Source organism: Oncorhynchus kisutch, linkage group LG27 (assembly GCF_002021735.2).
Source record: "Oncorhynchus kisutch isolate 150728-3 linkage group LG27, Okis_V2, whole genome shotgun sequence".
Lineage (NCBI taxonomy): Eukaryota > Metazoa > Chordata > Actinopteri > Salmoniformes > Salmonidae > Oncorhynchus > Oncorhynchus kisutch.
Genome location: NC_034200.2, coordinates 12,697,734 through 12,713,898, shown reverse-complemented (window position 1 = coordinate 12,713,898; position 16,165 = coordinate 12,697,734). Strand labels below are relative to the sequence as shown.

The window sequence follows — 16,165 nt, the reverse complement described above, 5'->3', positions numbered from 1 at the left end:
TGGGACTTAGTAATATGTTTAGGGCAAATCCAATAAAACACAACACTTTGTATTCTGGACAAAAAGTTAATTGCTTTGACACATTTTTTGCCGTATTACTATTTTGCCTTGTTGCAAATAGGATGCATGTTTTGGAATATTTGTTATTCTGTACAGGCTTCCTTCTTTTCACTCTGTCAATTATGTTAGTTAGTATTGTGGCATTACTACAATGTTGTCGATCCATTCTCAGTTCTCTCCGAACACAGCCATTAAATTGTCACCAATGGCCTCGATACATTCCGGCGGGTTACAGTAGCATACTTTGTATCAGTCAAATTCTCGCGATAGTTAGGACTGCCTAATCGCACAACTTGTTGCTTCCTGGGTCTTCCTCTTGTTTGCAAATTAAGAAAAACGTTTGGACTACTGAATCGAAGCAAGATTTCCAGGTCTTATATCATTTTTGCTACATCGTAGTGTCATGAACAATGAATGTATATTTTTCACTAATGAAATGAAAAGCTGTTGCATTTGCAGAAATCGCAGTTGCATGCTTCAGCCCGCTGTATTTGCTAGGCTCAGTTACTACATCCAGTTGATTGCATGTTAAATGATTCGAGATCACAAGTGTGATACAAAATCTAAAACTAACGGTGCAAGAATGCATTATTTTTGTGAGAAAATAACACTGGGAAAAATTAAATGATATTTATTCTATAGCTAGCAGGTCATGTGAGTTAAAATGGGGGCACTTGACCTCTCGTATACAACCATAGGTCTAAAGGGCTCTTCAGTGCAGGTTTGCCAGGTCTAGCTAAAATCCGCCCGCCAGGTGTGAAAACTAGCCCAATGCTTTTTTCACGGGAAGAGAGTTGCCAGATTTATCAAATAAATCCCTTTTCCGTAATGTTATTGAGCGAATTAAGAACACATATTGACGTCATTTAACGACAGGCTAAGAAGCAACATTTGGTTTTCCATCAAAATAATAATTATTGCGAATTTAAGAATGTCGCAAGATAATATAAATCACCCTTATTACACTTGCCAGGTAATTTTCCATCAATGGATGTTGATTTAACTTGTTTTGACTGCTATGATTAAGCAATATGAACCCAAGGAGGTGTGGTATATGGCCAATTTACCACAGCTAAGAGTTGTTCTTAGGACTTTTTTTTTGTCATTCCCGTGCTACACGGTCTGATATACCACGGCTTTCAACCAATCAGCATTCAGGGCTCAAACCACCCAGTTTATAATTATTAATAAATCCTGTTTGGGCATGTGCATAACTATAGATAAATATGATAGGAGAGTTTGAATGATCTAAGTTGGACAGAGGATCTCAACCTCAGGTCAAGAAACACTTGGACGAACTTCAAAAAATGAATTTTGGGCTATTTTCTGTCAAAAGGTGCTGTTATTATGTGCCATATGTTAAGACAACAAACCATTATAAAAACCCTCTTAGGCCTCGCTCCCCCTGACTGAGATATCTACTGCAGCCCTCATCCTCCACATAAAACACCCGTTCTGTTAAAGGTCCCCAAAGCACACACATCCCTGGGTCGCTCGTCTTTTCAGTTCGCTGCAGCTAGCGACTAGAACAAGCTGCAACAAACACTCAAACTGGACAGTTTTATCTCAATCTCTTCATTCCAAGACTCAATCATGGACACTCTTACTTACAGTTGTGGCTGCTTTGCGTGATGTGTTGTCTCTACCTTCTTTCCCTTTGTGCTGTTGTCTGTGCCCAATAATGTTTGTACCCTGTTTTGTGCTTCTACAATGCTGTGTTATCATGTGTTGCTGCCATGATATGTTGTCTTAGGTCTTGTTTTATGTAATGTTGTGTTGTCTCTCTTGTCATGATGTGTGTGTTGTCCTATATTTTGATTTAATTTATTTTTAATCACCTGTCCCCGTAGGAGGCCTTTTGCCTTTTGTTAGGCCGTCATTGTAAATAAGAATTTGTTCTTAACTGACTTGCCTAGTTAAATAAAAAATATCCTATTTGCAAGATGTACTTGTCATTTCAATAGGGTAGGCTACTGACTAAAATCTGGGTTTATAATTGCAATTCAACTTTGCCATGGTTTGCTGAGCTAGATGCAGGTAGCCTATAGGCCAACATACCGAAGTCCACAATGAAACTGACATTAAATGTGGAGGATGATACATTAAGAACAGAGCTGTGACCATGATCACAATTGATCACTTCCAATTTATTTAACTAAACATGGCCATTACTAATTGCATAGATACACAAGGCTACAACAGCAAACTGAAGTCATAGGCTATTTATTAAATATGTTTGCCAGCTCCAGGTAGGCTACACAAGTGGCACATTGATTTGCATTGACTCCAGTGATATCTTAATTTCAACATTTATTTTACCTTTATTTAACCAGGTAGGCAAGTTGAGAACAAGTTCTCATTTACAATTGCATGTTTATTGTATCAATTGGTAGGCTACAGTAGCCTACAATGGCATATACACGAATAGCCTATTTGATGGCCAACAGATGCAAATGTATCATTCTACACATTTTAATGTCAGTTTCACGCTAGGGTGTTCAGTAAACTACCATTTCAAATATCCACTCGCTCAGTGCTCCAGACCCTAGAACTGAGCATGCGTGAAAACCTTCGCTTTCCCAAAGGAAAAGTCGACATTAGAATGCGGTTTACTTTAAACCACCTCTGAACGAATTTATCTAAAGAGCTCTAGTTTTCCAATGCTTTGTCGACGCTATGTCAGTTTTAGCGCGTTAATATGGAATATGAAATAGGTGTCTCCGTAATGGCCAATCTAAATAGCCTACCAACAACTGGTAAAAAGTTGTCACGATGTGCGCGCATACTGCTCTGTCTCAGTGACTGCACCGCTCTAACAACCAATCCCCTTAACGCACACACCCCTCCGGGTCTTCCCGTCCTCACTCAGTAACAGCCTGCTCACTGCCTGAGAGTCAGAAACAGCAGGTCACAGTGAAATATAGATTTTTTTTTTAAAAGAGAGAGAAATGCCGTGGCGGCCGCGGTGCAATTTAGAAGTAGGCCAAAAACCTGAAACCCACGAACAATACATTTTCACCCGCGACATCGTTTTCAAAGTAGCCCAATTTTACCAGAAAACCACAAACATGGCAACCCTGCTTGAGTGGGCACCGGTCTAGTCATATCTATTCATGTGAAAGAAGTGTGTCCAGTTGCTTTCTATCTCTGTGTTTTGCTGCTGGTCTCAATCAATCCAGTAATCCATGGAACTATCCATCAACCAAATAGTTTTCCCTTTAAAAAAAGATTGCCGTTTTGAAACTGGTGTAGAAGTGTAGTAACTGCAGTCGTCTGTGGTATTTTAGACACAGTCATTTCAGAATAACTGCAGTTACTCTGCAAAATTACTGCAGTAAAAAAAAACGGTTATTCTGGATGCAGTATTTGCAGCATAATGCAGTTATACTGCACTCTGACTACCATCTTTTTTACTAAGGAATGTTTTTCCAGTACTGGAATATCTCATAACTAATAAGTTATGTGTAATGTAGTAATGATAAAATATTCTATTCTGCAGGATTAAAACCCCCAGAGACCCAACCATTTCACCATGTCAGCACTGAGCGGTAAGGTCCAGACGGTGTTGGGTCCAATAGAACCCGACCAGCTGGGTATAACCATGACCCACGAGCACCTGACCATGACCTTCGAGTGCTGCTACTTCTCTCCGGCCCCGGGGGACGAGACTGTTTCCCAGGCCCCCATCCAGATGAAGAATCTATTCTGGCTGAAGCAGAACCCTTACAGCAGGTAAACTCCCCTCCATATGTATTTCGACAGTGCACATTTGTATTTAATTTGAGTCTATACTCCAGCATTTTAGATTTGAGATAGAATGTTTTATATTAGGCGAAAGTACATAATGTCAGCTTTTATTTGAGGGTATTTTCATACATATCTGTTTTATTGTTTAGATGCATAAAGTCCTTTAATTTCTACTCTCACCATTTGAAGAAGTCATCATTATTTGGACAAATTTACTTAGTTTAAAAATGTAGTCAAAAGTTTAGTATTTGGTCCCATATTCCTTGCACACAATGACTACATCTACAAACTTGTTGGATGCATTTGCGGTTTGTTATGGTTGTGTTTTGGATTATGTTTTGCCCAATATGAACTGAATGATGAATAATGACTTCTGCCATTTGGGAGTCACTTCTATTGTAAGTAAGGAGAGATGTTTCTGAATACTTCTACATTCATGTGGATGCTACCATGATTATGGATAGTCATGAATGATGAGTGAATAATGATGAGTGAGAAGGTTACAGAGGCACAAAGATTATACCACCCCTCAAAATGCTAACCTTGCCTGTTATTGATAATGGTGAGAGGTTAGCATGTTTTGTTGTAGCCTCTGAACGACATCTCACTCATTATTCATGATTTGTGAAAGATGGTGCCGAAGAACATGGCTGACGTTTTACATTCTCCCAACCAATTGTTATAATACATTTTTTTGTGTTTTGTGTAATTATGTTTTTTTACTTATTTGTGTACATAATGTTGCTGCTACTGTCTCTTACGACCGAAAATAACTTCTGGTCATCAGAAAAGAGATTACTCACCGCGGACTGGAAGAAACTTATTTCCTTTAACAAGTCCGACGAGAAGGATATCCTGCTTTCACTGGCACAGGCCCAGATCCACGACTTTTGCGTGAAGAGGGGACGCAGATCAGGGATCCTTCTGAGAATCCAAAGGCGAGCGAGTAAACTCCGAATGCCTTCCATTCTTCTTGCTAACGTGCAATCATTAGAAAATGAAATTGATGACCTACTATTAAGATTATCCTACCCAACGGGACATAAAAAACTGTAACATCTTATGTTTCACCAAGACGTGGCTGAACGAAGATAGGGACAACATAGAGCTAGCAGGATTTTCCATGCACTGGCAGAACATAGACGCTACCTCAGGTAAGACGAGGGGTGGGGGTGTGTGTCTTTTTGTCAATAACAGCTGGTGCGCAATGTCTAGTATTAAAGAAGTCTCGAGGTATTGCTCACCTGAGGTAGAGTACCTTATGATAAGCTGCAGACCACATTATCTACTAAGAGAGTTCTCATCTGTATTATTCGTAGCCGTCTATTTACCATCACAAAACAAAGCTGGCGCTAAGACCGCTCTCAACCAACTCTATAAGGCCACAAGCAAAGAAGAAAATGCTCACCCAGAAGTGGCGCTCCTAGTGGCCGCGAACTTTAATGCAGGCGAACTTAAATCAGTTTTACCACATTTTTACCAGCATATCACGTGCAACCGGGAAAAATAAATCCTAGACCTACTTTACTCCACACACAGAGATGCATACACAGCTCTCCCCTGCCCTCCATTTGGCAAATCTGACCATAATTATATCCTCCTGATTCCAGTTTACAAGGAAAAACGTATATGATTACGCGGATGTTACGCTACAGGACTGTTTTGGTAGCACAGACTGGAATATGTTCTGGGATTCATCCAATGTCATTGAGGAATACACCACCTCAGTCATCGGCTTCATCAATAAGTGCATCTATGACGTAGTCCCCACAGTGATTGTACATACATGTCCCAACCAGAAGCCATGGATTACAGGCAACATCCGCATCGAGCTAAATGCTAGAGCTGCCACTTTCAAGGAGCTGGATACTAAACGCATTTAAGAAATCCCGCTATGCCCTCCGACGAACCATCAAACAAGCAAAGCGTCAATACAGGATTAAGATTGAATCCTACTATACCGGCTCTGACGCTCGTCGGATGTGGCAGGGCTTGAAAACTATTACGGACTGCAAAGGGAAACCCAGACGCGAGCTGCCCAGTGATGCGAGCCTACCAGATGAGCTAAATGCCATTTTATGCTCGCTTCGAGGCAAGCAACACTGAAGCATGCATGAGAGCACCAGCTGTTCTGCATAAATGTGTGATAACGCTCTTGGTAGCCGACGTGAACAAAACCTTTAAACAGGTCAACATTCACAAAGCCGCTGGGCCAGACGTATAATTAGGATGTGTACTCAAAGCATGCACGGACCAACTGTCATGTTTTCACTGACATTTTCAACCTCTGTAATATCTACCTGTTTCAAGCAGACCACCATAGTTCCTGTGCCCAAGCGACGGTAACCTGCCTAAATGATTACCGCCCCGTGGCAATCACGTCGGTAGTCATGAATTGCTTTGAAAGGCTGGTCATGGCTCACATCAACAGCATCCTCCCGGACACCCTAGACCCACTCCAATTTGCATACCGCCCCAACAGATCCACAGATGACGCAATCTCAATCGCGTTCCACACTTCCCTTTCTCACCTGGACAAAAGGAACACCTATTTGAGAATGCTGTTAATTGACTACAGCTCAGTGTTCAACACCATAGTGCCCAGCTTTTATAATACCACACAAATGACCAAAATGAGATCAATCTGGTCTTGAATTAAAAATTTAAAAAACAATAGCCCAGGCCAAAGAAGCGACACACAGATACAATATAAGGAGGAAATACACTACCGTTCAAAAGTTTGGGGTCACTTAGAAATGTCCTTGTTTTTGAAAGAAAAGCTAATTTTGTTCATTTTAAAAGAACATCAACTTGATCAGAAATACAGTGTAGACATTGTTAATGTTGTAAATGACTATTGTAGCTGGAAATGGCTGACTTTTAATGGAATATTTACATAGGCGTCTTAGAGGCCCATTATCAGCAACCATTACTCCTAGCTAATCCAAGTTTTTGCAATTATGTTAACACAGCTGAAAACTGTTGTCGTGATTAAAGAAGCAATAAAACTGGCCTTCTTTAGACTAGTTGAGTATCTGGAGCATCAGCGTTTGTGGGTTCCATTACAGGCTCAAAATAGCAGAAACAAATAACTTTCTTCTGAAACTTGTCAGTCTATTTTTGTTCTGATAAATGAAGGCTATTCCATGCGAGAAATTGCCAAGAAACTGAAGATCTTGTACAACGCTGTGTACTACTTCCTTCACAGAACAGCGCAAACTGGCTCTAATCAGAATAGAGAGAGGAGTGGGATGCCCCGTGCACAACCGAGCATGAGGACAAGTACATAAGCGTTTCTAGTTTGAGAAGCAGATGCCTCACAAGTCCTCAACTGGCAGCTTCATTAAATATTACCAGCAAAACACCTGTCTCAACATCAACAGTGAAGAGGCGACTCCAGGATGTTGGCCTTCTCGGCAGAGTTCCTCTGTCCAGTGTCTGTGTTCTTTTGCCCATCTTAATCTTTTCTTTTTATTGGCCTGTCTGAGATATGGCTTTTTCTTTGCAACTCTGCCTAGAAGGCCAGCATCCTAGAGTCGCCTCTTCATTGTTGACGTTGAAACTGGTGTTTTGTGGGTTTCCAGCTACAATAGTCATTTACAACATTAACAATGTCTACACTATATTTCTGATCAATTTGATGTTATTTTAAAAACAAGGACATTTCTAAGTGACCCCAAACTTTTGAACAGTAGTGCATATATATTCTTATTCCATTCCTTTACTTAGATTTGTGTGTATTAGGTATTGGTTGTGGAATTGTTAGATATTACTTGTTAGATATTGCGGCACGGTCGGAACTACAAGCACAAGCATTTCGCTACACTAGCAATAACATCTGCTAACCATGTGTATGTGACCAATAAAATTTGATTTGATATACACAGGAAACTGTTGAGCGTGAAAAACCGGGCAGCATTGCAGTTCTTGACACAAACCGGTGCGCTTGGCACTTACTATCATACCTGTTCAAGGGTACTTAAGTCTTTTCTCTTGTCCATTCACCCTCTGAATGGCACACATACACAATCCATGTCTCAGGGTTTAAAAATCCTTCTTGAACCTTTCTCCTCCCCTTCATCTACACTGATTGAAGTGGATTTAACAAGTGACATAGATAAGGGATCAGAGCTTTTACCTGGATTCACCTGGTCAGTCTGTCATGGAGCAGGTGTTTTTTAATGTTTTGTACGCTCAGTGTGGTCTAGCACCCTAACAGCAAATAGTCTATATAGCCCGTAAAGCAGGCAGATTTCTAGAACCATACAGCAGGTAGTCTAGAACGTGTTCAGGCTGAAGCCAATAGACAAATCTCTGTGTCCCTGTAACAATCTTCTTCAGCCATGAAAACCTGCTGCTGCTGCAGGAGACCAATGCTGTGCGGGAAGAGCTGCATGAGTACCGAAAGGCAGGAGGGGGTACCATCGTAGAAAACACTACCCAGGGTATCGCCCGGGATCTGCCCTGCCTCAAACAGCTGGCCAAGGATACGGGCGTCCACATCATAGGAGGGGCGGGGTACTATGTGGACGCCACCCACTCTGAGGCCACCAGGAAGATGACCGTGGAGAAGGTGGGGGAGGTTTATGGTAGTTTGTGTCTGTGTGAATGTATACTGGCCCATTTGTAGAAGCCCCCTCTTGGTCAAATGTATCCAAGTGGCTTTGGTCAGCTGTCTCCCACCTGAGGGAGCTATGGCCAGTTTGTGTCCATTGTCTGCCACTACTTCCCCTGACTAACACTCGACTTCTCTCTCCAGCTCACAGACATCATCATCAGTGAGGTTCTCCACGGGGCGGATGGGACCGAGATCCGCTGCGGTGTGATTGGAGAGATCGGCTGCAGCTGGCCAATCACGGACAGTGAGAAGAAAGTGCTGCAGGCCACTGCACACGCTCAGACCGAGCTGGGCTGCCCAGTCATCATCCATCCAGGACGGAACCCTGGTGCACCGGCTGAGATAGTGCGTCTCCTGCAAGAAGCTGGAGGTGACATCAGCAAGACTGTTATGTCACACCTGGATAGGTGAGAGCTTTCATTCAGGGCCCAGAGTGGAATGGAGGGGTGGCAGGACTTTTTTTCCTGGTCAGTCACATAGTCAGGAAAATGTCCTAGGCCTACATGGGTTTATAATACAGTATGAACAATTATACTTATAAAGCAAGATTCTACAGTGCATTCGGAAAGTATTCAGACCTATTGACTTTTTCCACATTTTGTTACATTAAAAGCAACAACACAAAAGTACAACATTTTCATAAGTATTGAGGTTCTTTACTCAGTTCTTTGTTGAAGCACCTTTGACAGCGATTACAGCCTCGAACCTTCTTGGTTATGACGCTACAAGCTTGGCACACCTGTATTTGGAGAGTTTCTCCCATTCTTCTCTGCAGATCCTCTCAAGCTGTTGTCCCGAAGCCACTCCTGCGTTGTCTTGGCTGTGTGCTTAGGGTGTGACTTCCCTCTGGCCACTCTACCATAAAGGCCTGATTGGTGGAGTGTCCTTTTGGAAGGTTCTCCCATCTCCACAGAGGAACTCGGGAGCTCTGTCACAGTGACCATTGGGTTCTTGGTCACCTTCCTGACCAAGGCCCTTCTCCCCCGATTGCTCAGTTTGGCTGGGAGGCTAGCTCTAGGGAGAGTCTTGGTGGTTCCAAACTTATTCCATTTAAGAATGATGGAGGCACTGAATTCTTGGGGAGCTTCAATGCTACAGAAATGTTTTGGTACCCTTCCCCAAACCTGTGCCTCGACACAATCCTGTCTCTGAGCTCTATGGACAATTCCTTGGATCTCACGGCTTGGTTTTTGCTCTGACATGCACTGTCAACTGTGGGATCTCCAATCAATTTAATTTACCACAGGTGGACACTAATGAAGTTGTAGAAACATCTCAAGGATGATCAATGGAAACAAGATGCACCCGATTTAAATTTCAAGTCTCATAGCAAAGGGTCTGAATAATTCTAAGGTATTTCTGTTTCTATTTTTTAATACATTTGTGAACATTTCTAAACCTGTTTTCGCTTTGTCATTTTGGGGTATTGTGTGTAGATTAGATTTAAAAAAATAAAAAAAAATCTATTTTAGAGTAAGGCTGTAACAAAATGTGGAAAAGGTAAAGGGGTCTGAATACTTTCGGGAATACACTGTAATTGTTCAGGAATGTGTTAAGGCGTATTGTGGAGAATTTTAATCTGCTGATGCCTCAAAGATCGCTTCAGTGATGAGTGACTAAATTATTCATGGTTTGTTTTCCTAACACAGGACCATATTTGACAATGGAGAGCTGCTGGAGTTTGCAAAGATGGGGAGTTACCTGGAATACGACCTGTTTGGAACAGAGATGCTGAACTATGCCTATAACCTGGAGGTGGACATGCCCAGTGACAGCCAGAGAGTCAAGGCGTGAGTGCTCTTTGCTACCGAACTACCTACTAGACAACTGCAGCTAAACTAGGTCAATTTGGTTGTCTGTATCTACTTCACGATACTTTACTAAACCTAAAAAGTTCAAATACGCCCATGGATCTCTTTTGATGTGTGTGCGTGCATCAAATTAAACTTTATTTGTCACATGCGCCGAACAGGTGCAGACCTTACCGTGAAATGCTTACTTACAAGCCCTTAACCAACAATGCAGTTCAACAAAGAGTTAAGACAATATTTACCAAATAAACTAAAGTTTAAAAAATTATTAAAAGTAACACAGTAAAATAACAATAACCCGGCCATATACACAGGGTACCGAGTCAATTTTCCGGGGTACAGGTTAGTCGAGGTAATTTGTACATGTAGGTAGAGGTCAAGTGACTATGCATAGATAGTAAACAGAGAGAAGCAGCAGTGTAAAAACAAACTGGGGGGGGGGGTCAGCAATCTAAGTAGTCAGGGATGCCATTTGATTAATTGTTCATCACTCTTATGGCATGGGGGTAGAAGCTGGACCTAGACTTGGCGCTCCAGTACTGCTTGCCGTGTAGTAGCAGAGAGAACAGTCTGACTTGGGTGACTGGAGTCTTTGACAATTTATTTTACTTTCCTCTGACACCGCCTAGTAAATAGGTCCTGTATGGCAGGAAGCTTGGCCCCAGTGATGTACTGGGCCGTTCGCACTACCCTCTGTAGTGCCTTACGATCAGATGCCGAGCAGTTGCCATACCAGGCGGTGATGCAACCGGTCAGGATGCTCTCAATGGTGCAGCTGTAGACATTTTTGCGGATCTGGGGAACATTGCCAAATCTTTTCAGTCTCCTGAGGGGGAAAAGGTGTTGTCGTGCCCTCTTCACGACTGTCTTGGTGTGTTTGGACCATGATAATTCTATGGTGATGTGAACACCAAGGAACTTGAAACTCTCAACCCGCTACACTACACTACTGTTGTCCTGGCACCACACGGCCAGGTCTCTGACCTCCTCTCATCATTGTCGGTAATCAGGCCTACCACTGTTGTGTCATCTGCAAACTTAATGATGGCGTTGGAGTTGTGTTTGGCCACGCGGTCGTGGGTGAACAGGGAGTACAGGATGAGACTAAGCACTCACCCCTGAGGTGCCCCAGTGTTGAGGATGAGCGTGGCAGATGTGTTGTTGCCTACTCTTACTACCTGGGGGTGGCCAGTCAGGAAGTCCAGGATCCAGTTGCAGAGGGAGGTGTTTAGTCCCAGGGTCCTTAGCTTAGTGATGAGCTTTGTGGGCACTATGGTGTTGAACACTGAGCTGTAGTCAATTAACAGCATTCTCACATAGGTGTTCCTTTTGTCCAGATGGCAAAGAACAGTGTGGAGTGCGATTGAGGTTGCGTCATCTGTGGATTTGTTGGGGCGGTATGCGAATTGGAGTGGGTCTAGGGTATCTGGGATGATGCTATTGATGTGAGTCATTTCAAAGCACTTCATGGCTACCGACATGAGTGCTACTGGTCAGCTCGCGGCTGGGTTTCCCTTTTGTAGTCTGTAATAGTTTACAAGTCCTGTCACATCCTACGAGCGTCAGAGCCGGTATAGTAGGATTCAATTTTAATCCTGCGTTGACGTTTTGCCTGTTTGAGGGCATAGCTCTTGTAAGCGTCCGGATTAGTGTCCCACTCCTTGAAAGTGGCAGCTCTAGCATTTAGCTCGATGCAGATGTTGCCTGTAATCCATGGCTTCTGGTTGGGATTTGTACGTACGGTCACTGTGGGGACGATGTCGTCGATGCACTTATTGATGGTATACTCCTCAATGCCATTGGATTAATCCCGGAACATTTTCCAGTCTGTGCTACCAGAACAGTCCTGTAGTGTAGCATCCGTGTCATCTGACCACTTCCATATTGATCAAGTCACTGGTACTTCCTGCTTTAGTTTTTACTTGTAAGAAGGAATCAGGAGGATAGAATTATGGTCACTTTACCAGATGGAGGGCCGGGGAGAGCTTTGTATGCGTCTCTGTGTGGAGTAAAGGTGGTCCAGAGTTGTTGTTTTTTTCTCTGGTTGCACATGCTCTCTTAGTGCCAGCATCGGTTTGTGGTGGTAAATAGAAGGCTGTGAATAATATAAATGAGAACTCTGTTGGTAGATAGTGTGGTCCACAGCTTATCATGAGGTACTCTACCTCAGGCGAGTTATACCTCGAAACATCTTTAATATTAGACATCACCCACCAGATGTTATTGACAAAATATGACACACACCCCTGCCCCTCGTCTTACCAGACGCAGCTTTTCTGTCCTGCCGATGCAGGGAAAATCCCGCCAGCTCTATATTATCCGTGTCGCCGTTCAGCCACGACTCGATTAAACATAAGATATTACAGTTTTTAATGTCCCGTTGGTAGGATAGTCTTGATCGTATTTCATCCATTTTGTTTTCCAATGATTGCACATTGTCCAATAGAACGGATGGCAGTGGATGTTTACTCACTCGCCTACGAATTCTCAGACGGCAGCCCGACCTTCGCCCCCCTTTTTCTCCGTCTTTTCTTCACTCAAATGACAGTGATTTGGGCCCGTTCCTGAGAAAGCAGTATATCTTTCATGTCAGACTCATTATAGAAAAACATCTTTGTAAAGTTCGAGGTGAGTAATCGATGTTCTGATGTCCAAAAGTTATTTTCGGTCATAAGAGACAGTAGCAGCAACGTTATATGCAAAATAAGTTACAAACTATGCAAAAAAAATCATAAAATAACACAGTTGGTTAGGAGCCCGTAAAACGGCAGCCATCAACTCCAGCGCCATTAGATGTGTGTGTGTGTGTGTTTGTGCCTGTGTCTCCCACCCTCTCTCTAGCTTGGCGTTCCTGGTCCAGGAGGGATATGAGGACAACATTGTCATTGCCCACGACATCCACACCAAGAACCGTCTCACCAAGTACGGAGGGCACGGCTACTCACACATACTGAAGAACATCGTGCCCAAGATGCTGAGGAGAGGCATCAACCAGACCCAGGTGGACAAGATCCTCATAGACAACCCCAAACGCTGGCTCACATTCAAATGAAGGATCCGAATCAGATCACCCAGAAGATAAAGGCTGCTCCATAGGCCTTTATCCTTTTCAACAGCTACTGAATTCACAGTAAAAAAAAAAAAGTGTTTAGAAATGTTTTTTTACTTTCAAATTACCAAATGCAATTGATGTCAGAAGTTGCCATTTTTTATTCTTGCTACTTGTCTGTGATTTACTGAATCAAAGTGTTCTATTGAGAGGTAAACAAGGGAGAAAAAAAACTTGGATTGAACACTAAAAACATTCTCATAGCTGAGTGAGGAGTAACGTTAAATCAAATATATTTGTCACACAATTACTTGCCATGACTGAATCAAAGCTTCAATTCATGTTTGTAATTAATTATTAATACTGTAAGCAAATAAATTAAACCATCCAGCTAGAAAATAAGTCGTAGACTAAATCTAAATGTGGTGCAAATATACACAGAAACCAAATGTCATTTAACAAGACAAAGCGACAGTTTCTGCCCCAAACAAACTCAAGGACATGGACTGCACATCGTCTGCACTTGGTGCTCTACTCATAAATATGGTGCTTTCCGCTCTGACTAGTTTTAGTGAAAGCCATAGGAGCTAGGTTTGTAGTAATGACATTTAACAAAGATTCTTTGTGAAAAGTAGTGACATTGTTCCCGTTTTAGATTATAATGTTTTTTATTGCTAAAAGATATTGGGGTACCAAAAGTTTTCTTTATTAGTATGCTTGTTAGATGTGTTTTCCCGATGTCACACTGTGACTGGGTGGCTATAGGAGGGGATCTGGTTGGCTGGTAGATTGTGATGTCACCCAATGGGTTCCTATGGGAGGGGGCTGGTAGGTCATCCTGAAGGACATGGTCTTCCCTTCTGAGAACAGGTGGCATCACAGAGGGACTTCACCACATGAGCATTGACATCACAGCAGACAATACATAACCAGTGTGTCACTTTAGGACAGTGTGTGATAGGATTTAAAAAGTTAGGGAGTAGGAGTATATTCCCCCCCCCCCTGATACATCACCAAATCGAACATCATGGTAGTCTGCCATTCAGAGGAAAATGTGACCCAGGAATATTTTCTTACCATTTTTAATGCTCTGCTAAAATTTGAACTGTGTTTTACATGATAATAATGTACCAAAGTCATTAAAATTGGTTTTGATTTATTTTCTCTAGTGGCATGTTTTTCTTCCATATAATGTATCGTTTCCATTTCAAATACTGGCTGTGGACCTAATTAATCTTAGTGGAGTAGCACTTAATTCATTTTCCAGGAAAAGGTTGAATTGGACTGTATATGATGATAATGATAGCTCTTTTACACTTAATGCAGTAGTCTTATAAAGCATTAGTAATAGATCAGCACTGCAGTAAGATGCAGACAGAAACACATCAAACATTACTTCATACAGTATAGTTTTAATCACCTCTGAGTATTATTTCCTATTCTATAGACTAATATGAACTGAGATGTGTTACAAGACCAATTGAAATGAATTGATTAGTTGACCCAATGTCAAAAGCCATGGACAGCAATGAAGCATTAACACCATTCCTGTTTAACCTGCATTAATATTGGTTCATACAGATGAAACGTTCACTCATCACCTTCCTTGTTTCCACGTGTCCAAGTTTCTGTATTGGACATTGCATAATTTGGAGATTTTATGCACAAAACTAAATGTCCATTTGAATGTTAATTCAAAGGTTCACTTCTGACCTGACAAACCGTGCTTCTTAACACCCGCCAGCTTAACCCAGAAGCCAGCTGCACCAATGTGTCGGAGGAAACACTGTTCAACTGACAACCGAAGTCGGCCTGCAGGCACCCGGCCCGCCACATGGAGTCGCTAGAGCGCGATGAACCGTGCTACAATATCTTCAAAATGGTCACAGCGATTCCCTGTGCATGAGTGTTTGGAGGGAGAGATGGTGATAGCTCTGATATTAGATGCATGTTGAGGGTAATGTACTCCAATTCATATATTATGTGATCTCTTCCATCAAAAGGAGAGAGAGAGATTTTTGCAATTTCATCTTTGAACATCCACTAAGAGTCATGCTGTTTGTAGAATGGCGTTTCTGGATGGCCACAGAGGACATGGGCAGTAAGTTTTCTTGGTACCTGGCCACACCTCAGCTCCTCCTGTGACCAATTAATCACTGGAGAAAATCAATAAAGCCACAGAGGGAGAGCATTAGGTGGGAGTTGGTTGTAGGGCATGTTTCCCCATACACATTAGCAGTGGCAATTTTAGCATGTAAATCTTGGTGGGGCAAACTCCCACATTTTTTGGGGATGCATGCCAGCAAATCCACAACACAACACTAAACAGACATTAGTTGCACGATAAAGGTGACAAATGGTGCCCAGAAACAGTTAGGGCCTACATAAAGCTGTCCAGACAGCAGAGCTTTCTTTTAAGCACCATGGAGTGAATCCTTACCACCTGGCTGTCAGGAGAGCCATGTCTGGCAGTGAAACCGTGAATTCAGCCTCATTTACTGCCTTTAAAAAAACATGGCTGATATGGCTGACTTGCTTAAATAAATGTGGTTTCTACTGACAATTGAGATGTACAAACTATGACATAAGGGGACGACGAGCGAATAAGAGGCAATCTAGGACGGACGTCAGTAGTTCAGCACTTTTGAGATGTACAACGAGAGAATTCAGAACATGGGCCGTTCTTACAGTATTCTCCCTATACACCAAGTCAGAACTGTAGGATAAATAAAGGGGTCAAATAAGCAGACAGTGAAAGCTATTACAATATTGGATGATTATATTATAGGCTACATGTGCACCATCAAGTCAGAACAGTAGGCTAAGTTATGAGTGTGAAAGGGAACAAATATTTAGGATGAGACACATGGGCACAACAAC

At 42.3% G+C, this 16,165-nt stretch overlaps 1 protein-coding gene across 2 annotated transcripts; it reads left to right on the top strand.

Annotated features, from left to right (window-relative positions):
• The first annotated feature begins 286 nt into the window (after nucleotides 1-286).
• Nucleotides 287-14,445, top strand: pter (phosphotriesterase related). Of its 2 annotated transcripts, XM_020462793.2 has the most exons (6): nucleotides 287-431; nucleotides 3,560-3,792; nucleotides 8,149-8,380; nucleotides 8,567-8,832; nucleotides 10,075-10,215; nucleotides 13,078-14,445. In XM_020462793.2, exons 2-6 carry the CDS (start codon nucleotides 3,593-3,595, stop codon nucleotides 13,286-13,288), a joined length of 1,050 nt encoding a protein of 349 aa, XP_020318382.1. In that variant the 5' UTR covers nucleotides 287-431; nucleotides 3,560-3,592; the 3' UTR covers nucleotides 13,289-14,445. The 2 variants fall into 2 exon arrangements, with proteins under 2 accessions (XP_020318382.1, XP_020318383.1); XM_020462794.2 differs by lacking the exons at nucleotides 287-431; nucleotides 3,560-3,792 and adding an exon at nucleotides 8,075-8,079.
• The last annotated feature ends 1,720 nt before the right edge of the window (nucleotides 14,446-16,165 follow it).

What these genes read in the sequence shown, in the direction of transcription:
- pter (XM_020462793.2), top strand. Translation starts at nt 3,593, where the DNA reads ATGTCAGCACTGAGCGGTAAGGTCCAGACGGTGTTGGGTCCAATAGAA. An exon ending in AAGCAGAACCCTTACAGCAG is followed by an intron (nt 3,793 to 8,148) that starts GTAAACTCCCCT and finishes AATCTTCTTCAG; the next exon opens with CCATGAAAACCTGCTGCTGC. An exon ending in GACAGCCAGAGAGTCAAGGC is followed by an intron (nt 10,216 to 13,077) that starts GTGAGTGCTCTT and finishes CCCTCTCTCTAG; the next exon opens with CTTGGCGTTCCTGGTCCAGG.